This window comes from Coturnix japonica, chromosome 6, assembly GCF_054131305.1.
Source record: "Coturnix japonica strain WE chromosome 6, WE-NBRP24, whole genome shotgun sequence".
NCBI classification, from domain to species: Eukaryota; Metazoa; Chordata; class Aves; order Galliformes; family Phasianidae; genus Coturnix; species Coturnix japonica.
Window position 1 is genome coordinate 38,183,751 of NC_140668.1, and position 24,608 is coordinate 38,208,358.

Below are 24,608 nucleotides of genomic sequence, written 5' to 3' on the forward strand. Positions count from 1 at the left end.
GGAGGAGACATGGGCTGCTGTGGGGCTTGCTGATGGACGAGCTGTTGATGAAGAAGAGCTAACACAAGGCACTGAGGTTTCACTTCAGTAAGGCCGCAGAGAAGAACCCAAATGAACAGAAACCAATGAAAGTCTTTGAGCTCCAAACCACTGAGATTCAGTGCAGCTGCAGCGAGTAGCTCATCAGGCCAGGTGAGGTGCAGGGTTGGGTATTCTAGGATGCACCTTTGGGTCAGCATGAGATCTGCAGAAACTACTCAGAGCTCGTATAGAGGCCACAGAAAGTCTGGGCCAAGTCACTGTGCGGTGTGGTATGGGTACCTCAAAACCTTCCTCTGTCTGCTGGGGCTTCTGGTCCTCTGCCTGTGAGTCAGCATCAGCCTTGGATGCTTCTCTGGTTTTACATTTTGGAGATGGGCAGAGCCAGGGATGTCCACCTTACGCAAGGCATTAAACATGATCCCAGCTGCAAGCCCTACCAAAGCCTTCGTCTGAAAGAGGACAAACCCTTCATCCATCCAACCATGCGCCCTACATGGTTGTTCTTAAATCTCCCCTCTGCCACACAACCCCATCCCATGGTCTCCTTCCCACACCTTGGCCATCCACCAGCTGTTTCCCTCTTGTTCTGGATGCTGTTTGGACTGGGAGCTGTGCTGCTGGCTTTATGGAACAAGATGCTTGCAGCAGTCCTAAACCTCACTCTTGGCTCTGAGGCAGCATGGTAACACTAAAAATAAAGCACAGAGGGCTCCAAACAAAGGTACCTCTGTTCCCCTTGCTCTTCCGCGGTCTTGGGGTGGAAAATGAAAGAGCCCTGAATACATAGCAGGTGGCTCCAGGCGAGCCCAATATGGTGGTTTCTGAGGAAGGACTGGCTCTGGGACATCTGGGGAAACCGCAAGTGGTGTTTTGGTGTTCAAGCCTGCAGCCTGTCATATGTTTCACAAGTGGGCACGTGTTGTTCCATCGCAGCCACATAGACCGCAGGGTCACCTCGCTCCCTCCTCCTTCAACACCTTGCTTGCAGAAGAGATGCTTCCTCATGAATTAGGAGGCCCAAGGGGAAAATTGCCTCCAGGGGGTGATGGACAACATGGGGTGGAATCGTCAACCTGAAAGGCTTGGAAGGAAAGGGGGAAAGGTTGGCCCTCTTGCTCATGGTTTTGTTAGTTTCATATGGGTTGCAGCATGACACACACAAATGCATTGACCCTTCAGTTCTGAAATGGGATTAAACCTCAAGGAGACACCACAGTTGCCTTAAGGACAGGAGAAAGGCTTGAGGGCTGCATGCTGGTGGTACAGACCCTCACCATCCAAATCTGTGATTGAGTATCTCGTAAGCCAGAGCTGTATTCATAGCAGGAGCTGCGGAATTGTTCCTGGGACACTGATATATGAACAAGACTCTTGGTCTGCAGTCATTTCTGACTGAACCAGCTGCTTGGATCTCAGTGCATCCTCTGCACTCCACCCAGTACCTTGGGTATTGGGGTCACACCATAGAGGCTACACCAAAGCCACTGGCAGGGCTGGTCCAAAGCACACAGCAGCACGTTGATGTTTGTCCTTCACATGGACAAGGACACAGATCCAACAAGGTTTTCACAGCCTTACCCAAAAAGCAAGGCGGAAAGGAGGGCAGATGAGGGTGTGAATGCTCAAACACCATTCCTGCAGCATTGATTTCACCAACTAACAGGCAGATTCCCCCTTTCAGCCCTCAATTCTTCCCAAACCCCTCCCACAATCTCCTAGTAGACCAAACCCTCTGAGATGGGTGTGGATGACAGCAGGCAACAAGAACCATCAAATCAACCCTTCCCATCTCGGAGCATTATGGCCCAGGTCAGCAAGGTAAGGGCACCCAGGACAGTACTATGGGAGACAGGTAGGGGCCTATCCTCATGATCCTTTGACCCTACAGATACTGCATTTGCCCCCCTCCCCTATTGCATTATTGCATATAGCCCCCAGAGATGAAGCCAGTTACAGCAGGACCTCCACAAACCCCACCCAAGGGGATGGAACAAACTAGAGACCCCCACCAACAAGATTAGTAACCCCATTCATAGCACCAGCAACAAAAACGCTTTGCAAGGCAAATACAAAATATAGCACTTTAATTGCAGGAAGGTACAAAACAAAAAGACAAAAAGAAATTACAAAAAAATCATTTAACAAAAAATGTAGGCATCAAATAAATAGGCAGCTTCACTACACGCACATCTGCAAGGTCCTTTGGTCCACATGGTGCTTCGTGGCAGCTGCAAGGCACAAGGCCATGCCCAAGGAGCTCCCCAGTACTGGGCACACACACAAAGCACGTTCATAAGGGTTAACACATGGAAAACTGCTGCCTGCTCACACTTGGGAGAGACCAACACACGTAGTTTGGGAGGGTGAAGCCAACCTATTAACACTACACTGTTATCTTTAAAATAGAAGATAGATCTGTTCATATAAACTCTGGTTTGGGGTCAGAAAAATTAAGATCCCTATGTTCTCATAGCCAACATTTACATATAGAATCTCGGCATCGCTCTCTGGATTTCAAAATACTTCCAATATGACAGAGAAAAATATAAACCTCATTGCAAAAAATAAAGAGGGATTTGAGGAGGTTTGCCCATGGAAAGCAAACCACAGACTTAGCAGGGCTGCAAATTCTTTGAGGGGGGGGAAAGAGTTATTTCTGTTAAGGATTTAATGTATTTGAGCATTGTAAGGCCTTTCCAGGAGTCACCACCTCCTTCCAATGACTGTTCTCAGAACAATTGGGGCTGTTACACAGATTTTTGGGCTGGAAACAGCAAAGATCAAGAATCAATTTGCCAAACAAAAGGGGAATTTTTAGGCACTGATGGATCCCAACTGGTCTGGAGTCACCCAGAGCCCACGTTGTGCCTATGGAGGCTCACACAGCAATCTGTTGATTCTCTCTGAACAGCGGCCGCTGGTGTGGCCCACAGATGTCCTGGAAGATCCTGTACACCTGCTCCTGCTGCACCTCATCAGGCAGCATGGCGCTGCTGCATGTCTTGCCGGCCTCCTCCATCACCTGCCTGACACACAGTTGCTCCACCTAGACCAAAACAAAAGGAGCTGTTAGGACACTGAGGGAAGAGCAGCCACAGCCAGGCCTACCCAAGCCTGAAGTCCCAACGCCATGATGCACCAGACCCAAATGCCTCTAGGAAATAAGGCACAGCCACAGGGGCTGTCACAGGGAGGAGAAGACAGGCTGCCATTTCATGACCCAGTCAGAAAGTTGGGAAGGATAAGCAGGACTGGGCTCTGAGCTTTGAGATCCCCCACCTTCCAGAAGCTCATTAGCCCCAGTGGGTCTTGCTTGCTGCAATGCCCACCCCACACCATGGTCTCGTGTCTTCTCTGCCACCCATGGGGTGCTGTGCTTGCTGTGGACACTCTGAAATGCCCCCATTGCTTGCCCCAAGAACAGGCTGTGGGGCTCCTACAGCTTCTCTGGGGAAGAGCCAACCAGAGATTTTCCATAGCAGAGGGCAGAGCTCCCCGTGCCAAGGGGGAGGAACAAAAGGAAGCATTGACCAAGCAGCAAAGCAAAGGAGAGGAACAGGAGTCATGCAGAAAACAGCTTGTCTAAAACCAGTAGGAAATCCACGAGCTGCACAGTGTCTCAGGAGGCTCAGCCCAACCAGAGACTGGAGCCAGTGTCCCACTTTTAGGGGGAAGAAAAGCAATACAGTTCAGGGAAGGGGCATAATCCAATGTCAGGGCAGATCATAGCAGCTGTATTACCTGGACGAGGATGAGCTTACACCGCAGAGGCACCGTGTCTGGGAACTCCTCTCCAAAGCACAACATGACCCTGCTCTCTGGGAAGCGGCCCTGGTTGTTGTAGTACTGCTGCAGCTCTGCAAGGAGAGGAGCACAGCTGGAGGCTGTCTGCAAGTGCTGATACCCAGCATGTGGATCAAGCAGCCTGACACAAAGCAGGCTGGTGGCTCTGCCAGGAGAAACCCTGCTGCACAAAGCCTCCAGCCATGAGGCCTTTGCTACGTGACAATGCACTGCATCACTCCTTCCCCAGATCTGATATCTGGAGTTACTCATCCACATCATTTAGGTAAACAGCAGTGATGGACAGTTATAACCTCAAGGCGCTCCAAGAGGAAGCGGAGCAAAGCCAAGAACAACATCAAGCCCTCCTCCAGTTCTCATACCAACCTCTAAAGAATAAGTTGGTGTCGAATATCTTCACCACCTCATCCCGGTCCAGTTTGCTGGGCCTGTCCTTGTACACCACCGTGTTCCCACTCCAGAAGACCCTTCCCTGGCACAGCCTCTTGATGAAGATGCCCTGCTTGTTGCTGTGCAGCAGGACACCCCTCTCCAGGTGCCCAAAGAGCTTCTTGGTGATCTGCTTCTGGCGGTCATTCTGGATGGCTTCGGCTGAGGGGAACCTCACGTGCTCCAGGCTATCAGGGGCGTAGAGCTTCTCACCGTGGTTAGAGGGTTGGCTGAGCGACAGCCTGCAGCCCTCAGGATAGGAGGTGGTGATGTGCCCCACCAGCCTCCCGCTGTAGAAGAAGGTGATCACCATCTGGGAGTAGCCTGGAAGAAAAGGACAGGTGAGATAGAGTCACTGTCTGCCATATAACACACACACACAAGCTCCAGAGAGGAGTGTGATGGCTACAGCCCAGCATCACACAGGGGAATGGGAGCTGCCTTACCCGACTGATGCTGCTCATAGCCAGTGTACCCATTCACCAGGGGCAAAGCTGTGGGTAGAGAAAGCAGAGATGTGTCCAGCTCCAGCATATTTCCCTTTCCCAAACCCTAATCCTACCCTCCCACTACCATAAGGCTCTTCCCACTCATTAAGCACACCAGGCTTCCCATCTCCTGAATGGGAGGCACCAGCAAACACCCCCAGGGTAATTTCAAGAACTGTGCAATGAATGCTGCACGGCGGGATGCCCTATATCCACCAAAATGCTGATTTCAAGCACTAAGGAAGGCGGAATACAAGCATTGCCCAGAGGGAGCCTACACCATCCATCATCACAGGTACTGCCCTTGGACAAACAGCTGGGTCCTATAGAACACTCTACACACTACTTACAGGGGCTGGGCTGCTGCATCCACCAGTCTGGTATTGGGGGGTTTCTGCAGGTCTCCTGTGGGGGTGAGGGGCTTCTCTTGATGATCCCCAGATATTCATCCACACAAGGAGGCTGGAGCAGAAGGGGACACCCATTAGGATCAGCCAAGGACAAAAAAAGCTGGATAGTGCCCAAAGAGGGGGCTGAGAGGCAAAGCAAGAAGGCAAAAGGGATGCCAAGAGGCTGGTGAATGCTTTTTGGTTAGAAAGAGCAAGTTTGGGATTCCCCAGGCTGTGCACTCAAATAACCTCTCAAGAGGCATGGAGCAGAACAGGCCCCACGCAGTGCAACGAAGAAGGGGAACAGAAGCACAAGAAGCCTGCAGCCCCCTCCAAACACAAATGCAAACGAAGCATGCTCCAGCCATGAGCAACCACACCGAGACCTCAAACTTGCGCAGATGAATGACCACAGCCAGCACAGCTGCAAAAGCACAGTGCTCTACATGAGGCAGATGTAGCTTTAAGCACCACCAAGCAAGCAGTCTTTGCCTGGTCAGCTCTGCATCCATAGTGGGAGCTCACCTCTTTCATCAGGTCATCGATGGCAGAGGGGCTGCAGTCCATGTCCCCAACATCAGTCAGGCTGCTCCCATTCCCAACACCGACTTTGCCTGCAGAGAGCAGTGAGGATGATGCAGCAGAGCAGCCGTGGCCTCACCACCAGATTTCAGAAACCCTTCACCCCACGAAAGTTATGAAACTGAGAACCACAGCAATCCTGCGTTCCTCTTCCCCCCCAGCAGCTGCATTACGGGGCCAGAAACCAGCCTGCAATAAATGGCACTGGTACATAGTGACGAGCAGTAGGGCAAACTAAATTCAGCTTGGGGTTAGAGCAGAGGAGAGGGGGTTTTCTGAGCACCCCAGAGACTGGGGCTGCTTCTCTTTTTGCCATGAGCCGGTGGGAACCTGCAGTGCCATTTGCATACAGGGCCCCCAGTGTGAACACATAGGAGACAAGATGCTACACGCAGATCTCCTGCGTGATTTATCTTGTTTTCTCCCCCTCTCCTCCTTTTTACTAAGACAAAGCAAGCAAGGAGAGAAAGGAAAAACTCCATCACACATCAGAACAACAGCAGAGAGATGCATATTGCAACCTGTGCCATACAGCAGTGGCTGCTCCCTGCTGAGCTGCTGTTTCTATTGGAGTGATAGCAAGAGGGAAGGGATTTATCACAACTCCCTGCCAGGGTAGGTGCTGGGAGGACAAAGCACTGCAGTGATGCAGGACATGTACCCAAGCTATGGGGCCAGCCCCACACTGCTGGCTATAGGTCAGCAGTACCCAGAGCCCATGCCTTTCAATGGAGCACTCACATTTCTGCTCCTCTTCTGGCACGATCCTGTACACCTTGTAGGGCTCGGAGATGTCCAGCTGGGACCTGTCTGTTACCTCCTCAAAGTCAGGGCTCTTGTTCAAGGCACAACGCAGCCGTGTCTTCCAAGTGGCTGGTTCTGCCTTGTCACCTTCTTTGAATTTGCCTTTGAAAACAGCCCAAGCCTAAAGCAAAGCAAGAATGAAATCATTCTCAATATAAGCTCTGCAAATCCCTTTGGACCAAAGAGCGGATGAGCAGCACATCTTGGGCACGTTGCTGCTCACAAACAACTCATAAGTCCCCAAAAGTTCAGGCATTGCCACACAGCCAGCACTGCACCAGCCACACCATACCAAGCTATGGGAGCTGGAGTTGGTTTCATGGCCCCTCACAACACAGTTCAAACCAGAGCCAAAACAGCAGCATGTGAATTCATCTCAGCATGGACTGATACAAGGGTGCAGACCCAAGCAATGATGCCCATCCTGACCCAGTAACACCCAAATCCAGACTAAAATACAGCTCATCCCTTCAGCTTTAGACCAGTAACTGCCAGCTGGATTCTTCGTTTAATATCTAAATGGCACTTGTGCTTTCACGGGGAGGTGGGAGACTATCTTTTAATATAGATAGCAGATATGAATATATATAAAGCCACCTCTATAACCCATTGCTGTGGTCGGTGCCCTGAAAGCCATCAGTCATCGTGAATAAAGCAAGGTATGGGAATGGGGCAAGGTATGGGAATAAAGCAAAGGGAATTCCTGGGGAAGAGCCTGACTTTTTGGTTCAGGACAGAATTTTCCCATTATACCCAATGTGTGAAGCCCCTCCTCTCTGAGAAATAGCTGACGCTTCCTTCCTTCCTTTTCTTTCTTTGGTAGATACACTCTTATCAGAAAGAGCCCATTGGGAAGCTTAGGGCAGGTGACAGAGCACATCAGATAGCCCAGAAACCACTGACAACAGGGCCGGACCACCTCACCTTATAGCCCAGAAACCATTGGTTATAATGACAGACCATCTCACCCTACCTTGAAAATCGAAGCGTCCACCTCCTGGTTGTAGTCCTGCTTCCCTGCGTGCTTCCAGGGGATACGGAACATGGTTTTCTCCTCATTCTCCCATATGAGCCCTGGGTATTGCTCACTGTCTATCTGCTCAATCAGCCACTGCCGCAGCCGCCTCCCACCGTTACGGTCACACATCCTGGGGCAGAAATAAGAGCTGTCAGTCTGTCTGTTTATCCCCACACCCTTTTGCACCCCCCTTCACTAACAGCAGTCTGGTCTACGGAGATATCTTAACGCATTCTAATAGCTGCCTCTCACTTTCAGGGCATGCAAGCGATCACTCTCTGCTCCACTTTATCACATGAAGCATTGGCAATGCATTGCCTGCAAACACCAGCAGCCTGCCACGTGCCACTCCATACACCAAACCTCCCTTTATTACACTGCAAAAGCCATAGCAGCAGTTCTGCAGCCGTTCCCCCATCGCTCCGCCCCAGCCATGTGGGCAGGCACTGGACGGGTGCCCACACCCCATTTACTGAGTATGACGAAAGCTCTCATGAGCCTATCTGCAGCCTGAGCCTATCTGCAGCCTGCGTGGAAGCCCTGCTGGAAGGCACCTTTATCCTCCTCCTGCTGCTGATCAAAGCTCTGGCGCAGCAACAGGCTGCCTTGCAACGGCCCCTCTTTTTGGGGTCAACCCCATAGGAACTGGGCTGTCAGCTAAAGAAGTGATGCTATAGAGGCAGACAGCTCCCAGTACTAAAGCAATGAGGGGGAAAAAAAAAAGACCTAAAAGGGCAAAGCCTCACGCAGCATGAGAACAGCAAGGAGCAGTGCAGGTAGCAGCAGGGTCACCCAACCACATCCTCTCCAGGACAGGACCATGGCCCTGCTGAGGGATGTGAGGTCACCCCACTTCTGGTCTCAGCTCGTTTTTAGCTAAATGGCTTAATGGAGCAGCCATGAGAAAGCCAATTCAGCCCATCTTCTCATCAACTTGTTCACGTTACCTTCAAACTTCACATCCCAGCACCCAAAGATCCTTCCCGATGCACTGCCAGCACCGTGCAGCCCTATTTCCTACACACCCAAGAGCCCTATAAGCACCACTCCCAGCACCCTGCAGCTTACAACCCATTACCCTGCCTGCTTTACTGTACACACACAGGACCCTCAAACTCCATTCCCAGAGCCCACAGCTCAGCTCCATCCACCCCCAGCACCCTATAAACTCAGCACCTTTAAGCCCTAACCCCCAGCACCCTGCAGCCTCCATTCCATCACCCCCAACCCTATCCCAGCACCACCCTGACCCCACAACCCTAACACCCCCTCCCCTAGCACCCCATGCCCGTACCCTCCTCACTCCCAGCACCCTAAAACCCTACAGACATACACCTTAAAGCCTTATCCCAGCACCGTATACCCCCCACTCCAGCAACCAGCCACCCCCCATGTCTGTACCCTACTCACCCCCACCACCCTAAAACCCTACATACACCTTAAAGCCTTATCCCAGCACTCTACAACCCCACTCCAGCAACCAGAGACCCCAAAGACACCCCAATACCACCCCGATCCCTCCCCACACCCCCCAACACACCCCATTAATTACCTTCCACGCACCCCACTCCGCTCCCCTCCGCCCGCGCCCGCGCCCTTATAGCGCCCCGCAAGGCGCGCCCTACATCGCCCCGCCCCCTGAGCCTCTCAGCCAATAGGAGCCCTTCCTCCTCCTTTCGCGCCAGTAGGGGGCGCGCGCGCGCGCTTTTCTCCGCAGCTCGTGGTTTTCCGGGAAATCAACATCGTGGAGCGGGGGCGGCTCGTGTCCGTGTGTCCAAAGTCCGTCCGGTCTCATTCCATCCCATTTTATCTATGTCTCCATCCCCAGGCTGTTCCTAGTGCTTCTCAGTCAATCCCAGCCCATTGGCTTTGCTTATATTCCTTAGGCTTAGCACAAGGTGGTCACCCAGATACCCCATAGCAATGTGGACACCAGCTTTGCACCAGCCAAGGGTTTGCACATCTGCAAAGCACAAAGCACATCACAGCCCAAACCTGAGCTGCAGCTTTGGCTTCCGAGGGGCTTTAATGGGATTATCTGCTTATGTGCCCTTGTTCTTGGAAGTAAAGCATGAAGTGTTCCCATGTGGGTGATGCTGAGATGGGGAATTGCTTGGAGATGGTGTAATAAAAGCAACGATATAAGGTGTAAAGCCTTCTCTCTGATGTGTAACAAATGGCTGCTGCATGAGCCTGCGTGATATATAGGGAGAGCCAGATGCATCCATTGCAATCTGATGTGATGAGGGGGGTCAGTATCAGCAGGGGGAATTGCACTGCTGACTGCCTGCATTGGTGATGTGAGAGCTGGCAAAACCAGGAGCAGGGCTGGAAGGGTTGCATTGCTTTTCCATCAAGGACAGAATGTAGAGTCGTGTGGGAATAGAGCTGTGTGGCATCTATGTGGGTGTAGCAGGTTCTCTTTGCTGCTGTGATGCTGTAATCACTTGGGGCATCCCCCGTGGTTCCCACAGCTGGGGTGAATTAGGGGAAACAACTGCAAGGCCGGGATGCCCACAAGGCAGATCAGGCCGTGGGATGGGTGCTGAAGTGGCAGCGTGAGGTTATCACACCTACTGCACATCTAATCTCTGCTTATCACAGATCTGCGATGACTTCCTATTGACACCAGAAACCAACTTTCTTCTCTTTTTCCTGTGCACGAGTTCCATTTTTCTGCTTCCTAAAATGATAACCGAGGCGTTCGATGCAATATCTACAAGGTTTGCTCAACTTCCCTCCCAGCTCCCTTGATCGACAGCATTAATTGGCCTTTCCTCCCCACTAATTGCCCAAGATGCTTCCCCAGGTACTGCAGCACTTCTATGTAGAATAACACAGCCCATCCCTCTATCCCTGCAGCCATCCCTATGGTTTTAATCAACCCACCCCCTTTCTTGGCAGCTCAGCACCAGCTTTGTCCCACTCACAGGCTCCAATACCCAGAAATTTCCACTAAGGGAATTCCTAGAAATACTTGAATCAAGGATTGGATCCTCTTGTGGTGACCCTGAGAAGTGCTTTAATGAAGAGTGAGGCCCTGCCCTTCTATTTCTCAGTTAACAGTTGATTTTTCCCATACAACAGGGCAGCAGCAGAGCAGCCCCTGCATGACTGCAGCTATGGGGTCCTGCCCCAATGCATCCATGGGCGCTGGGCACGGTGGCTGTCATGTTTTGCAAGGCACAAAGACAACATCACTCTGCCTATCTGTCCATCCATCAGCTCCTGCTGCTGGGCAGTGGATGGGTGGGTGCTGGAGAACCAGTGCAGGAGCTTCCGCTGCTCCCACTTTGCTCCTTCTGGGCCAACAAGCTCTGCAGCTCCTCCTGGTCCTTGAAGGGGTTCCTGCCATAATCACGATGGATCCAGGCACGGTACTGCCAAGGCAAAGCCACAGAGGGTACAACAGTCATTGGGTGCCAAGCCCAGCATGGGCACCTGCAGCAGTACTCCCATTTTGCAGGAGCTTGCATGCTATGCAATAAGAGATGCAGCATTGCACACAGACCAAGCGTTTGCTGCTTCACCAGGACAGAGAGCAGCCTTGTTGTTTGCTCACAGGACTAACAGAGCTGGCAGCAGCCCCGACTGCTCTGTTGACTTTATTTAATTTGCTTTATTTACTTTCCCCTGCCAAGAAGCTGCTGTTGTTCCTTACAGCCACAGTAACCATAAGCAAAGCGTCCCCACGCTTTCTCCAACGCAGGGAAGGGCTGCACTCGCTGACCTTAGGCAGGTCGGCTCCTGTTTGCAAAGTGCTGTGCTCACCCACATTGCTCCTGTCCCAGGGCTCAGGGCCAGCTGGCACCCAGCACAGAGCTGGAACCAGCCCTGCACATGTCATTCCCGACACTGCTGAGGCACAGCCATGCTGCGTGGGGTGGGAGCAGCACTGGGTGCTGCTGACACTCAGAAATGGGAAGGCAGCAAGCAAGGAGCAGCGCTCAGAGCACCCAGCAAAGCAAAACCCTTGCAAAAAGGTTGGAGGGTACAAAACCTGCAAGGAACAAGCAGCTGAGCCACAGGGTGTGGGTAGCACTGGGATGGATGTGGCTGCAGAAGGAGGAAGGGAGCTGATATAATACTGATATACTGATATAACACCCCTTGGTTTGTAGGGATGGCAGCTCCCTGTGCCCCAGTCTTGACATCCCATTGATGGCCATAGAGCTCCATTCTCCTGGGATCAGATGAAAGCCAGGGGAAAGCCCGAGAGCAGCACTGGTGGCAGCCATCTCTTGCTTCAGGGGAAGGTCAGCTGGGCAGAGGGGGTTTCCAATGGGAATGTCTGCATTTCCCATATCTACTCCCCCAGACACGGGACTCACCAGGCAGCCACCCTCATGCAGGAAGCCTCGCTGCAGGGGTGGGAGCTGAGATGGTTTCCTTGCTAGAAAACAACCACTGGCATCTGACTGTGGAGCCTGGTAGGGCTGCTACCCTCAAATGACAGCATCTGTGCCAGGGCAGGGGCTGACACTTGGGATCCCATGGAGCTGCTCCTTGCACGGTGACAACATGCCATATATTGGGGTTTTCTCTCCAGGGATGCTGCAGGGACCAAGCTTAGGGCTGTCATGCACAGCTCAAGCTGTGACATCACGGGCTGCATTACCTATAAGGCACAGCATGGTGCCAGCTCCATTTGTGCACCCCCCTCCACAGAGCACGAGCTGAACTCTCGAGAAAACAAGAGCACTGGGATTTCAAACAGCGTTTTTCTAAGTGCACTCACGTAATGTCTAGGCACTCGTTAAGCTTTTGCATGCATGCATGCAAAAAGCAAAAACCCCCCAGGTAATAAATAGCATGTGCAAAGTGGTTTGGGTGCATGCAGGACCCACCTCCTTCAGCAAGGTCTGCTCGTATTCTTGCAGCTGCTGCTGGAAGCCGAAGTTGGGGCTGGCATAGGAACGTACAGCCTTGGTGGCAGCCAGGCAGCGCTCCCAGCCCAGCTCTGTCACTGTCATCAGGTAGGCCACCAGGATGGTGGTGCTGCGGGATACCCCGGCCAGGCTGGCACAGTGTAAGGTGTCAGGAGGAGGTATTGCCACCATGGGAACCCCACAGCAGGGTGGGACAACCATGAGATGCAGCACTGAATGGTAATGGGGCTTTCCAGCCATGGTGGCACCTGTCCCATCAGTGGCCCCATGAAGGTTACATGGTTATGACCCCTCCTCTAGCCTGTGCCATCTGTTTAGAGCTCAGGCTTTTGGGACATGGATGATCTTGTTGACCTGATGCCACTCCTCATCTCCTCCACCACAACTGATACTCAGTACTGAGGACATTTATTAGGATCCCATCTCCGCTGCCCAGCCACGTTAGTTGGGATCCCATCCCCACACCTGAGACCCCCCCCCACCTCCCCAAGCCAACCCTTGGGTGACCCTTTTCCCCACCTTTTAGCATCACACCGAGGAAGCTCACAGGCTGCTAATAGAGGGTCTTACCAATGGACAAGGCAGCCTCCCCCACGGAGCCGACACTCGTGGATGAACTTTATGCTCTCCTTAAAGTGCTGCATCCTGGTTGGGAGAGAAGCAGTGAGGTGAGGGTAGGAGGAGCTGCTGCCTCCTGCCATCATCCCCAGGATTTCCCTGGGACCAGAGCAGAGATGGGTCCCCTGCCAGAGGAAGGGACTGAACTGCATCAGCCAGGAAGGAAAAGCAGGAGAATGTTCTATGGGATTTCCTGCATCCCAAGGTGATGAGATAGAGCAGGATGATGCTACCAGCACAATGGGAGAGCAAAATCCCCATAACCATCTCAGCCTTACATCAGAGCTCATCCTCTATATGATGTCCCCTCCTGTGGGGGATGCCCATGGGGAGGAAGATGCAGGGCTGCAGCAACCCCCTTTCTGAAAGCATCAGGACTCAGAGGTATAACGCAGGCTAAAATAACTCAGTGTACACTGATGAGACCAAGGTCCATAGGAGGATTACACATGTGCTCCGATGCCATCCATCTCCTGTTTAGTGCTACCAAACAGCATCTCCCAGAGCTCACAGAGAGCTGTTTGTTTGGCTCTTCAGCAAATATTCACAACGATTGCTGCCCATCCCTGCTCACCATAGGGGAGTATTGAAGCAGAAAGCCTGTTCCTGGGTAACTTGGGGCTGTGCCCAGGCTGACCATGGACTCACTGACCCAAAGCCTGGCGCACAGCCCTACATTCCTCAGCAGGAGGAGGAGAGGAGGTGGCCTCACACAGCCCTCATCCCACTGCTGGGTCCCAAACTTCCTCTGCTTCTCGTGACCAGGCTGGGCCAGCCCCATGCAGCCTTCCTGCTTTCTCAGAAGCTCAGACACATGCTACCACAGAGATATTCCCCTCAGCATCCTCCTGAGACCCCGCCAGGGCCACAAGCCCAACCTGGCCACAAACACCATCCCAAACTTCCCCTTCCTCCTGTCTACCCAGCAGGGATGCTCTGCACCCTTCCATGGAAGCATAGGGCTCAGGTGCCTTCTAAGAAAGCAAAAGCACATTCAGAAACAGCGGCTCTGCAAGGAGTTTGAGGAGTTTTGCTGTCCAAAAGCCAAGAAGAGAAGGAGATTCTTTGAAGCTGTAGTCATGCTAAGAGTATTTTCTCTCTTGGCCCCGGAGGGAGATGTCAATCTATTGCCAGCAGAGCATCCAGAGCATCTACTGTTGGGAAACAGACTTTTCTATACTGCCTACACAACCCACAAGGCTCCAAGCTCTCCCAGTCCCACACCTCTTCTACATCCCTTCACTGGAACCAACAGCACTGAACCTTGGGCATGACAATGTGGCTGTATGTCCTCCCATTGACCCTCACTGAGCTGCCTGTCCGTCCTCACTTGTGGTCCTTCCCAGCCAGCTAGAGGGGACACCTCCCACTTGCATCCCATAGGAGTGGTAACACTGAGAGCCAGCCCTGAGTCACAACCATCTCCTTTGTAGGACACCAAGTTCACCAGGATTGTGAAATCCATGACTTAAAGTGGCAAGCAAAAAATAGTTCCTTGAATAACTCTTCCTTCCGGCAGCCAGCCTTGTCCTTCTTTATTTTCCCCTTTCAGCAGACGCACCACAAATGCAAAGAAATGAGAGGAGAGAAAGAAACCCAAAAAACCCTCCTTCTTGCTGAGGCAGGGCTTTCTTGTAAAGCTTCTCTTTCCTCTCAGCAGGAGCGTGAGCAAGCAGAATCATGCCCACGGAGCAGAGTTTCTCCCAGGGATGGTGAAAAACTGGAACCCCCACTAATAGAGCTTGGTACAACCATTGCATGTGAAGCTTTTGCTCTTCTAGGCAAGAAAAATTGCCAGAAGTCATGTATTTTTCAGGTTATAATGAATGGTTCTTGGGTGCCCATTGCTCAAAGCAGGGGATGATGAAAACCAATTAATACAATCAGCACTGCAGCCATCAGCCCCATCACCTCATCAAGAGCATCCTTAAAGCCTTATGTGTCCAATATCTATGGTCTGGATGGGGGAAAAAAATACTCATTTTGATAAATATCCAGTTTCTCCTTGCAAGGAAGAAGTCCAGAAGGCCAATACAAATCACTGTCTGTCTGCACCAATGAATCTCGCTCCAGTTTAGAGCTCTGCCTGGTAGAATAATTCCGAAATTTGATGGAAAATTGAATTTGCTGACCGCAAACAAGCAGAGAAACAGATGTGAGGCCATGCAAACACTATTAACTGCCTCAAAATGAGCCACAGCTTTCATCAAGCTCAATGACATGAAGTTTCAGCAGTGCAAAGTGAATATTCCTTCTGAGAAAGCTGATCTTGTATCGACCAAAACTCTACCTTGAGAGTGCAGATGACTTACAGGTTTTGACTGGAGGAATCCGAGGCTGAGATACAGAGATAAGTCATGTCCTGAAATAAAGAGATAGTTGTGGCAGTGAGATATCTCCTCCTATTTTCTCTTTTCCTTCTACACAAGCCCTTCAAGTGTCTCTAAGGGCAAAGCCCCTCTTTAGAATGGGATTTTCCAAGGCACCCTGGGCAGAGTCAGGATTGCTCCAACCATTTCAATAGGATCCGAGGGGCACCACAGCCTTCCTATCTCTGTCCCCATCCCTGTCCATGCTCTGGTGACAGCCTTGTCCCATCAGAACGATGGATGCGGACACACAGCCATGAAGTCACTCTCATCAATGAGTTATTTCCTCCTGGTTCCTTCAATACACCAGAAATCATCCTGCCGCGTGTTGGCGTAGGTCAGATTACACTTTCTTTAGAGCATCGCTTCCTCGATCCTCCCTGTTCCGAGCTAAAATTAGACCCTTTTCATCTCAATTTTTTTTTTTTTCTTTCTTAGCAAATCAAGTGGAAACCTCACCAGACAGAGCTGACACAGCCAAGCACAGCACACCAGGGGCTGCCCCGTTTCCATCCATATCCCTATAGCACCGCTACCCTAAGCTGCTCTTGCTTATCTTCATGTAAATGCTGGAAAAAGCCAGTTATTCCAAGTGAATGTCAAGGGGAAGGAGTAGGGCTGGATGGGCATAGCCACCATGGGGACATTCCCACACTGGAAAGACCCACATTGCTAGGAGAAGTACAGGGGCTTTCCTAAGCATCTCCCCTTCATCCCATTGCCTTTCCCTGGCCCTGTCATGCACTGCTCCCACAGCCCCCAATGGGATGGGGACCGTATGAGATATTTCCCATGGAGGTGGTAGAGTCACCATACCTGGAAGCATTCAAGCGTCATGGAGATGTGGCACTTAAGCACAGCAGGCATGGTGGCATGGGATGGGCTTGGGGATTATAGAGGTCTTTATCAACCTTAAGTGTACTGTGATATGATAGTCCCAGCCTGACCCTCCCCAACCAGTTGCTTGGCATATTCCTCATCCACACCCCAGCAAATGAGCTGGGACACAGGGACAAGCAAGATGGGTCTGTTTTCCAACTGAGCTATGATGCATTGCAGTTTCCCAGCACCTGGATGAATGAGGAAACCCACCAAGCTGGGAAAGCCTTCACGCCAATGGTAGCACTCAATACACTCAGCTGGACCCCGGGTGGTTTCCCCTTCCCCACTGGACCATGTGCCACCATCCCACCTCGGGGAGGGAAGCCGGGCTGCATGCATGGGAACACTGCTGGGGTTTGCGGTCCCCGGGCAGGGGCTGTGATTGACACATTGCTCAACCCACCATGCTTTTCCTGTTCCCCTTTCCACTGGCCCTGTGCACTGCTGTGGGCTGCAAGCCGCCTATGCAGGCTGCTGCCCCATGCCCCAGCTGCTGCTGCCCCTTCCCTGAACAAAGCAGTTCTTTGCCCTTATTTTCTTCACCCTCCTTCCTTCTCTCTCTCTCCTCAGCTTTCATTGCTCAGTGTTTTTGCAGGAAGGAGCATGTCCTATGCACAGACCCATAGGCTGTTCATCCTGCATGCACCCAGCAGCTCCCTCCTGCCTTAGATTCCCTCCTTCACCTCCTTTCACCTTCCCTTCCCACAGGACAACAGCAGCCATACATGAGATGGGGAGAAGGTGTCACTCTCAGTAGTGACAGAGCATTATTATGCCACTTTAGGGACTCTGGTGACATGGAATAGGATAGAACTGCCCCCTGTGCACCTCCTCCACCTCTATATTATTAGGATTCCAGGGTCTTAAGGGTTCCTCGGTGCTCATTCCCAAATCCAAAGCCAGAAAAAAAAGGGGATTACAGCAACACTGGAGTGATGGGAAGCGATCCCAGCTGATTTGGCCCTATGTGAAGGCTCCTCTGGCTCCGCACGGGCTGCCCCACGTGGATGTGAACAGGCAAAGCCCCCCCCAAACCCCATCCCATATCAGGGGTAGATGCGGCTCCGGCGGTGCCGTCCGTGGGGCTCCGCTGCCCTCTCGCGGTCCCTACCTGGGGCAGCACCGTAGGTCGGGAACCCTCAGCTTCCATCGCTACAAACCCTCCCGGGTTGCTCTGTGCCCCCCATCAGCCAACCCCATTCCCAGCATTGGGTGCTAAAGCAGCACGGTCCCGTGTCCCGCACTCACCTCCAGCACAGGTTTGGCCCCGTTGTGCACGGAGAGGATGTGTGTCACGCCGTGCCTCCTCAGACTGTCCCTGTCCTCTGAGTCTGCAAGCAGGACCTGCTCCAGCAAACACAGATATCCCACCCCCAACCCCATCCCCATCCCTCTGCCTCCCACCCTATGGGATGTGGGGGTCAATGACACCCAAACCCGGTGACACAAGGGTGGCCGACCCCATTGGTTTGACCTCTCCTGGGATGGACAAAGCCATTTTGCAGCCATCTCAGGATAAAAAGACCCCTCTGCCAGGCAGGGTTCCCCAGACTCACCACGGATGTTCCCCAGGTAGAGCCCTGCGACCACCTGTAAGGTGGCAAAAAGCAGAGCTGTTCTGTTTGACACATTGTCCCCTTCAGCTTCCCAAGCCCCCCAACCCACAGATGCTTCTGGATCACTCAGGAGCATCACCTATTTTTTGCAGGATGGGGGGCAACCACTCTTGTAAATGGTTCCAAAGGTTTCCTCTGCCAGCTGGGGATTGATGGGTGAACGCACAGCTTATACATAAGGAGTTTGCTGGGCTCTGTGCATAAAGAACCCAGTGAGCAGCACCATGTTGGGGGTATTTCTCATGCTGGGTGGGTGGATATCATAGATATCCCCATTATGCTCATGGGGAGCCAACAGGATCCTATGCATCTAGAAGTGTGCTCTGAGAAGGATGGATGGAGAGAAATCATTGCTTTATATTACACAGAGGAGCAATAAAAAGAGCTCGGAGAGGCTCTAATTTATCCCAAGTGCTGCTCTGCTGCTATCCCGGTGTCTAATTTTAACCTGGATAATGCATACACCAGTGGTTATTTAAGGATACAAACAGACATCGATCCCTCTGCCAACCCTGAGCACCAAAACCAGCACAGCCCCACTGCCTGTTTACATTGCACAGATACATCCCTATGGGGGACAAATGGGGGCGAGGGGAGGGTGTGGAGTTATCATGCACAGCACCTGAGATCCCCAATTAGTCCAGGGTATTTGTGCCACTATGGCTGTACCACCCAAAGGACGAGATCCAAAAGCCAGCTGCCACCTGTTGAACACCCCTAGGCGCTCAGCCCAGCCCTCAGTACCTTGCTCATTCCATTCCCCATGGTGAGGATTTAGGCCAGCTCTCAGTCTCCAGGGTTATCTGCAAGAAAACACCCAGAAAGCCCACAGAAAACAGTAAGAGCTGCTTTTACCCCATGGGGCACACAGAGCCCCAGCAAGCTCAGCCCACTCACCAGCTCCGTGTCATCAGGCAAAGGGGGAAAGCAGCTGCTATAGGGCTGGGAAGGATGAAATGAGGATCTGAGGCTCAGGTTTCCATTCTGGACTCTCTGGCTCAGTGGGAATTGCTCTCCTAAATCAAGGCACCACCTCACCAAGGTGGCATGGAGAGTGGGGACAGCCCATTGCCTTCCTGCACTGCTTTAGGGCCAGGTTTCATGCTAGGATGCTGCTGTCTGCTGCAATCCCCAGGCTCAGCAGGATCTCTTTCATTCATACCAGTTCCTCCCAGCCAAGGGAATGAGAGCAGAACTCAAAACAAGACACTTACCCCATAAAAAAAGAGCATGGCGCAGGAGAAGTGCAGCATCTGGAATGAGCCCCACCTCCCCTTCCAGTGCCAGAGAGCTCAGCCTGAGCCAGCAGACATCTCCCAGCAGACCAGATCATTTCCCACATCCATTTGAGATGTTTCCTACAGGCACTGAACCAGTGCAGCCTCGGGATGACACTTCAAGGCACTTGAGGCTGTGTTTGTTGTCGTGCTGTTGCCAGGTTGGTTGCAGACATTGCTGTTTTGCTGTCAGATTTAGCACTGCGATGAAGCCAGCTCTGCTGCAGGCACCCCAACATCCTTTGTAACACCCTTTGCTGCACTCTGGAGGCAAATAGGAAGGGGAGCTTGTCGCTTCATGCCTGCTGAATCACCTCACCTTAAAGCCAGCCCAGAAGCTGCCTTGCTGCAAAGGAAAGGCTGGCCAGCTCCCCATGAGCAGCAGCAGGGACTCCCTGGGCTTTCCAGCAGCTAAATGGATGGAAAAACACGACTGTCTTATAGGCAGGAAACAAATGAATTGAAGGCAAAGCTGCTTTTAGATCTTTGCTGAGATGGGAAAAGCAGTTTGAGGACAAGAATACAGAGCCAAGTCCCCTTTACAAGGACAAGGGAAGCAGCGTTCATCCCCACCACATACCCTACATGCTTTGATTCAGCACCGCTGCCTTTTGGAGAGCTGACTTGCTATTTTAGGAGCTGAGTTACTGGATATTGAGCTTACCCAGGAGCTGGGATCTGCTGACCTTACATGTAGTTCAGACCACTGAGATTCCTGGCTGTGTCCCAGAAACGCAGCCTTTAAGAGGTGTTAGGAAAAGAAGAGGTAGCACAGCTCCTAAGGATCTATTCCTATGTCAGAACAGCAGGATGACTGCCCTGAATATCCAACAATCCCCACTGTAGAGCTAAGTGAAATTTCACTTTTAGTTTCAAGGCAATGAATACAAAAATCACACTTTCCAAACTATGTTTCACCTTATTTATCCCTCCCCCCCCACAACTAGAAGCATTTCATCCCCCTTAACTGGTTAACACTGTCATTATACCCTCGTAATGGTTGTTACACTACAAATTACCATAATAAAAACACCTGAAGACCAATAAAACTCTCAAGTTAACCAGATGTTTATTTTCATCTATTTAGGTGGAGAGATTGTTCCAGTACATAAGCAACGAGGTCACACGCAGGTGATGGAATCATTTAGTATTCAAGCAGAGCAGGTTCCACTGAGTTGCTTCATTTCTTCCACTCATTCTTGTCATAATCCCATTGGGAAGAGATGCCCTCCACGGGATTAATTCGCATGTCCAACATTCTCTTTGTCTGCATTGCCAGCCACTCGTCAGAGAAGGTGTGTGGAATAGGGCCGTACACTGCAATTGAAAACAGAACAGAATTACATTGCAACACTAAATTAACAACATGGGAATAGAGGGGCAGGTTTGACCAACAGAAAGCTTTTCCCCCTGATATGCTGATCATACGTGCACCATCACCTGTTTGAACCTATACTCCCCAAATCAAGTTTCTGAAGCATTTAGATCAGCAGATTCCAGCGTTGATTCTACTGTAGTTTTGCCCATCAGCCCTCTCTTAACTCTCACCACAAGTAGATGAATCCTCAAGATGGAAAGCAGCTCATTCAGCTGCATGCTTTGCCTCACGGCAGCTGGAGGGCTCCCTTGAGGTAGGACCTTTAGCTGGGAAGGAAGCCAAGCATGGCAGAAACCCAAATGTTTATGGCCAAGAAGGCAGCAAGCTTTTGCAACAGCAGGTTTCAGAGAGAGGGAAAGCACTGGGACCATCAGCTCACTGCTATTCTTTCCCTTCCCTCCCCTCCAAAAGTGGCTGTTCCACATCAGATCTCAACTGATCTCTCCAATAGGAGGGAGGAAACGCCATACAGTGTTTACTTACTGAACATCTTCTGCCAAATGAGGATGAGGCCAGAGACACCAAGAAAGAAAAGCACTCCACCAAGGACGGTCTTCCACTCATTTGTTCCTTTGTTCATTTCTGCATAGCTCTCATTGAATTTGATACGGTACACTGCAATAAAAACCACCCAACATTAAGCATCAAATTAGTTCTTTGCACTTCTTCCTGCAACTTACATGACTTGCTAGAGGCAAACCAAAGCTTGAAGATGTATGAAATGGAAGAGATGTTAAAATGTCTTCTAAATTAGCTGGTCTCCTCCACACCAAGACCAATGCATTTGTGGCAAAGGAAACGAGTTGCATTTCACCTTCCTCTCATGAGCAAAGACAATGTTAGTCTCTGTTTTATATGTGACCGTAAAGCTGTGCAAAGGTTGTATAATAGAAATAAGAAGTAATGGAGCTTTCCTTCCCTCCCACCAATTCCCAGTATTACCATTTACCATAAAGCTCCTTAACACAAAGGCTTCGAATGGGAATGCTTATATTTAAAAGGCTTCTCACAGCTTTGCCAACATCTCGCGAAGCTCAAAGCAGCATTTGATTTGGAAAGTGCTTATGAATATTTGAGAGGGCTTTACATCTTCCTGCTTTGACACTGGTGGACACTGTGCTTTTCACTGATCCCATAAAACAGGATCTCACTTGCCACAACAGGATGGCTGGTGTAAAGGTGACAGTTTCATCTTCAAGCCAAAACACCTGCTTGGCACTTTAAGCAGCTGAAATTTGGTGATGCCAAGGTCAATATATAGGGCTCCATTTACTCAGCTTGACTAATTAAATACTGTTAATTCTAATTTGGAATACTGGTGATAATAACTAGCTTTTCTCAAAGAAGACAGGCTCTTTGTTAAGCCTGGCCCACATTTAACTAAATACCTTCTGTCAAATGCACTGCACGACCTCAAGCACATTACAGAGACCAACGGGCATATCTAACATTAATAATAGCAGTAAGAACACAAGCCACACAAACCACTGATCTCCACCTGTGCCCCACCATAATTAACAGAGCTCTCTCATGGCTCAACTCTCTGCCCACAAAGCCATCAGTAAAGCAGGGCTTAGCAGCAGCTTAGAGCCACCTTCTTTGAATGTCTTTCTAGTAAGTCATCAGTAATGAACTTGCAACAGATTAGGTCTCACTATTACTAGCTGTAAGGTTATTCAGAGGCTTACATTCAACTTTCTCATCCACGGACAGAGCAGTCCAAGATGCCTTCTCCTTTTCTTTCAGAGCCTTCTGCTGAGCAGAGAGTTCCTTTACAAAGGCTGCTTCTGGCAGGGGAACATCACGGCGATCAACATACGCTGGATGGCTGAAATCATCTGCTTTGACAACACCAGCTGTATTTGGGCAGAGAAAAGACAAACTCAAGCTTCTGACTCCTGCACAAACATCTCTTACTGGTTACAATACAAACATAAGGCCAACAGTGCAGTTAAAACATGAGAGCAGTTATGAAATCTTGGGGGAAAAAAAGACTTCTGGCTAAAGTCTTCATCGCTGAGAAAGACAGAAGAGAGAAACTAATTAAAATGGGTCTAATTTTTAGAATAAAAGGATTGAGTAGCTATGGCTCTATGGATCTAGTCAAAAGGTAATATCCCAAATGGCTTTAAACTATTAATCTCCAAGCCAGCTCTGTTTCTAGTTGTCATACTGATTCCCTTCTCAATACAAAGAAGGCCTCTACACTTTTGCTTATATCCCAGTCTCCACCTGATCTCTGCTCCCCATTAGTTAACCCCGTTGTCACCAATGCCATCTGCTGGCAGAGGTGCTGCCCAGACTCTGCTCCTGCTGCCAGGCTGAGAAACCAGCCTTATCGACCCCATCTATCCTGCATCCTTCCTTACCCATGCCTGAGCTGCAGTAGGCACACAGGAAATGCCATTGGAAGAGCATTCAGAATTGCAATTTCTACAAGGACATGCAATGCCAAGGAGCTGCCTCTAGCAAATAACATCACAGACAAAATTACTGAGCCACTCTGTTCTTTTGGACAAGCTTCATGTTATTAGTCTCCTACAGCTGTAAGGGGATACATCATTAATATATCTATCTAACAACATAATTAATAATTGCAGTTCCCTTGCTATTGGGAACCAGTCTGTAGCTGGGAAAAAGCTCTTCTCTTCAGCTTTAAAGAGCTTAATAATTGCATTTTGTATCCTTCCACTCAAACATCACCTTTATTGCCCTTACTAAAACTGAAGCAGTGCCACCTACCATGCCCATGTGCCCTCACACAGATGGAAGTGGAAAGGGCTCTTCTCCCAATGAGGCTGAATGCTCTTGAAGCCAACATCCTGCCAGAAGAGAACAACAGGTCAATAAATCACTGTCAGGTGATGAAATGGAATGAAAACCCATCAGTGTTGTTGCCTATGGGCTTCCTGCCTCTATCCTAAAGGACAAAGCAAGCTGCTCTAAGCTTTACAGCAGCATCAAACCAGCTGAGCTCTGCACACACCCCATTTCCCAGCACTGTGCTGGGTTCAGCCATGCAAGACGCCCTCAACAACCCAGTGCTGGTAGCAAGGAGCCCCAGGACAGACCTGGAAACACCTCAGACCGTTGGGGCTCCAACACCAGGCAGCAGACACTCAATAATAGACTTAATAACAGACTCAATAATGCTTTCTAAGGATTGAATTAAGGGATGAATCCCTCACAGCCTTCAGCATCAAACCCAACACCCCCAAGCCATTAATGCACCTCAGCCCCCCCCCCCATTGTGAAGGGGTACCCTGTGTGCCCCCATTAACCCCTTAGGCCCCTCCCTGTACCCCCACTATCCCCTTAACCCCTCCCGGTGCCCCCCAGGCCCTCCCATTGCCCCCACTATCCCCTTAGCCCCTCTCGGTGCCCCCACTATCCCCATAGCCCCTCCCATTGCCCCCACTATCCCCATAGCCCCTCCCATTGCCCCCACTACCCCCTTAGACCCTCCCATTGCCCCCCACTATCCCCATAGCCCCTCCCATTGCCCCTCACTATCCCCATAGCCCCTCCCATTGCCCCTCACTATCCCCATAGCCCCTCCCATTACCCCCACTATCCCCATAGCCCCTCCCATTACCCCCACTATCCCCATAGCCCCTCCCATTACCCCCACTATCCCCATAGACCCTCCCATTACCCCCACTATCCCCATAGCCCCTCCCATTGCCCCCCACTATCCCCATAGACCCTCCCGGTGCCCCTATTATCCCCTTAGTCCCTCCCATTGCCCCCACTATCCCCTTAGCCCCTCTGGGTGCCCCCCAGGCCCCTCCCGGTGCCCCCACTATCCCCTTAGGCCCCTCCCATTGCCCCTATTATCCCCTTATCCCCTCCCTGTACCCCCTATGCCCTCCCCAGGCCTCGCAGCCCGACGACCTGCCGACCGTCCTCTACGCCGGGCTTCCACCGGAAGGAGCCGCCGACCGGAAGCGCAGAGCAAACCGGAAGTCCAACGAGAAGGTGTACTGTCCCTCCGCCGCGAGGGTTGATGGGATGCTGGAGGAC

At 51.2% G+C, this 24,608-nt stretch overlaps 3 protein-coding genes across 10 annotated transcripts; all 3 read right to left on the bottom strand.

The window, feature by feature from the left end:
• Nucleotides 1-2,109: 2,109 nt before the first annotated feature.
• On the bottom strand, nt 2,110-9,249 carry IRF8 (interferon regulatory factor 8). 2 transcript variants are annotated; one of them, XM_015874211.3, is made up of 9 exons: nt 9,109-9,249; nt 7,512-7,686; nt 6,476-6,659; nt 5,678-5,766; nt 5,114-5,225; nt 4,722-4,769; nt 4,213-4,599; nt 3,784-3,899; nt 2,110-3,088 (listed from the first exon to the last, which is right to left on the bottom strand). In XM_015874211.3, the coding sequence occupies exons 2-9, from the start codon at nt 7,683-7,685 to the stop codon at nt 2,921-2,923; spliced, it is 1,278 nt and encodes a 425-aa protein (XP_015729697.2). In that variant the 5' UTR covers nt 7,686; nt 9,109-9,249; the 3' UTR covers nt 2,110-2,920. The 2 variants fall into 2 exon arrangements, with proteins under 2 accessions (XP_015729697.2, XP_015729698.2); XM_015874212.3 differs by lacking the exon at nt 9,109-9,249 and adding an exon at nt 7,809-7,993.
• A 1,306-nt stretch (nt 9,250-10,555) lies between these two features.
• LOC107319419 (dual specificity protein phosphatase 22-A-like) lies at nt 10,556-19,306 on the bottom strand. 7 transcript variants are annotated; one of them, XM_032447096.2, is made up of 9 exons: nt 19,145-19,274; nt 18,828-18,872; nt 18,675-18,733; nt 17,871-17,904; nt 17,563-17,645; nt 15,376-15,425; nt 13,016-13,090; nt 12,404-12,575; nt 10,556-10,936 (listed from the first exon to the last, which is right to left on the bottom strand). In XM_032447096.2, the coding sequence occupies exons 3-9, from the start codon at nt 18,693-18,695 to the stop codon at nt 10,778-10,780; spliced, it is 594 nt and encodes a 197-aa protein (XP_032302987.2). In that variant the 5' UTR covers nt 18,696-18,733; nt 18,828-18,872; nt 19,145-19,274; the 3' UTR covers nt 10,556-10,777. The 7 variants fall into 7 exon arrangements, with proteins under 7 accessions (XP_032302987.2, XP_032302986.2, XP_015729673.2 ...); XM_032447095.2 differs by having other exon boundaries at nt 18,828-18,946; nt 19,145-19,258; XM_015874187.3 differs by lacking the exon at nt 18,828-18,872 and having other exon boundaries at nt 19,145-19,306.
• Nucleotides 19,307-20,259: 953 nt separating this feature from the next.
• COX4I1 (cytochrome c oxidase subunit 4I1) lies at nt 20,260-24,536 on the bottom strand. Its single transcript, XM_015874207.3, has 5 exons — nt 24,480-24,536; nt 23,328-23,407; nt 22,274-22,441; nt 21,069-21,200; nt 20,260-20,524 (listed from the first exon to the last, which is right to left on the bottom strand). Exons 2-5 carry the CDS (start codon nt 23,404-23,406, stop codon nt 20,388-20,390), a joined length of 516 nt encoding a protein of 171 aa, XP_015729693.1. The 5' UTR covers nt 23,407; nt 24,480-24,536; the 3' UTR covers nt 20,260-20,387.
• Nucleotides 24,537-24,608: the final 72 nt, after the last annotated feature.

Coding starts and splice junctions, on each gene's coding strand:
- IRF8 (XM_015874211.3), bottom strand. CDS start 7,685: ATGTGTGACCGTAACGGTGGGAGGCGGCTGCGGCAGTGGCTGATTGAG. Junction 5,767..6,475: donor GCCAGAAGAGGAGCAGAAAT/GTGAGTGCTCCA, acceptor TGCTCTCTGCAG/GCAAAGTCGGTGTTGGGAAT. Junction 4,770..5,113: donor GATGCAGCAGCCCAGCCCCT/GTAAGTAGTGTG, acceptor CTCTACCCACAG/CTTTGCCCCTGGTGAATGGG.
- LOC107319419 (XM_015874187.3), bottom strand. CDS start 18,695: ATGGGGAATGGAATGAGCAAG. Junction 17,646..17,870: donor CTACCTGGGGAACATCCGTG/GTGAGTCTGGGG, acceptor TCCTGCTTGCAG/ACTCAGAGGACAGGGACAGT. Junction 15,426..17,562: donor GGGCCAAACCTGTGCTGGAG/GTGAGTGCGGGA, acceptor TCTTTATTTCAG/GACATGACTTATCTCTGTAT.
- COX4I1 (XM_015874207.3), bottom strand. CDS start 23,406: ATGTTGGCTTCAAGAGCATTCAGCCTCATTGGGAGAAGAGCCCTTTCC. Junction 22,442..23,327: donor TGTGAGGGCACATGGGCATG/GTAGGTGGCACT, acceptor GCCCAAATACAG/CTGGTGTTGTCAAAGCAGAT. Junction 20,525..21,068: donor CATTTGGCAGAAGATGTTCA/GTAAGTAAACAC, acceptor TTTCAATTGCAG/TGTACGGCCCTATTCCACAC.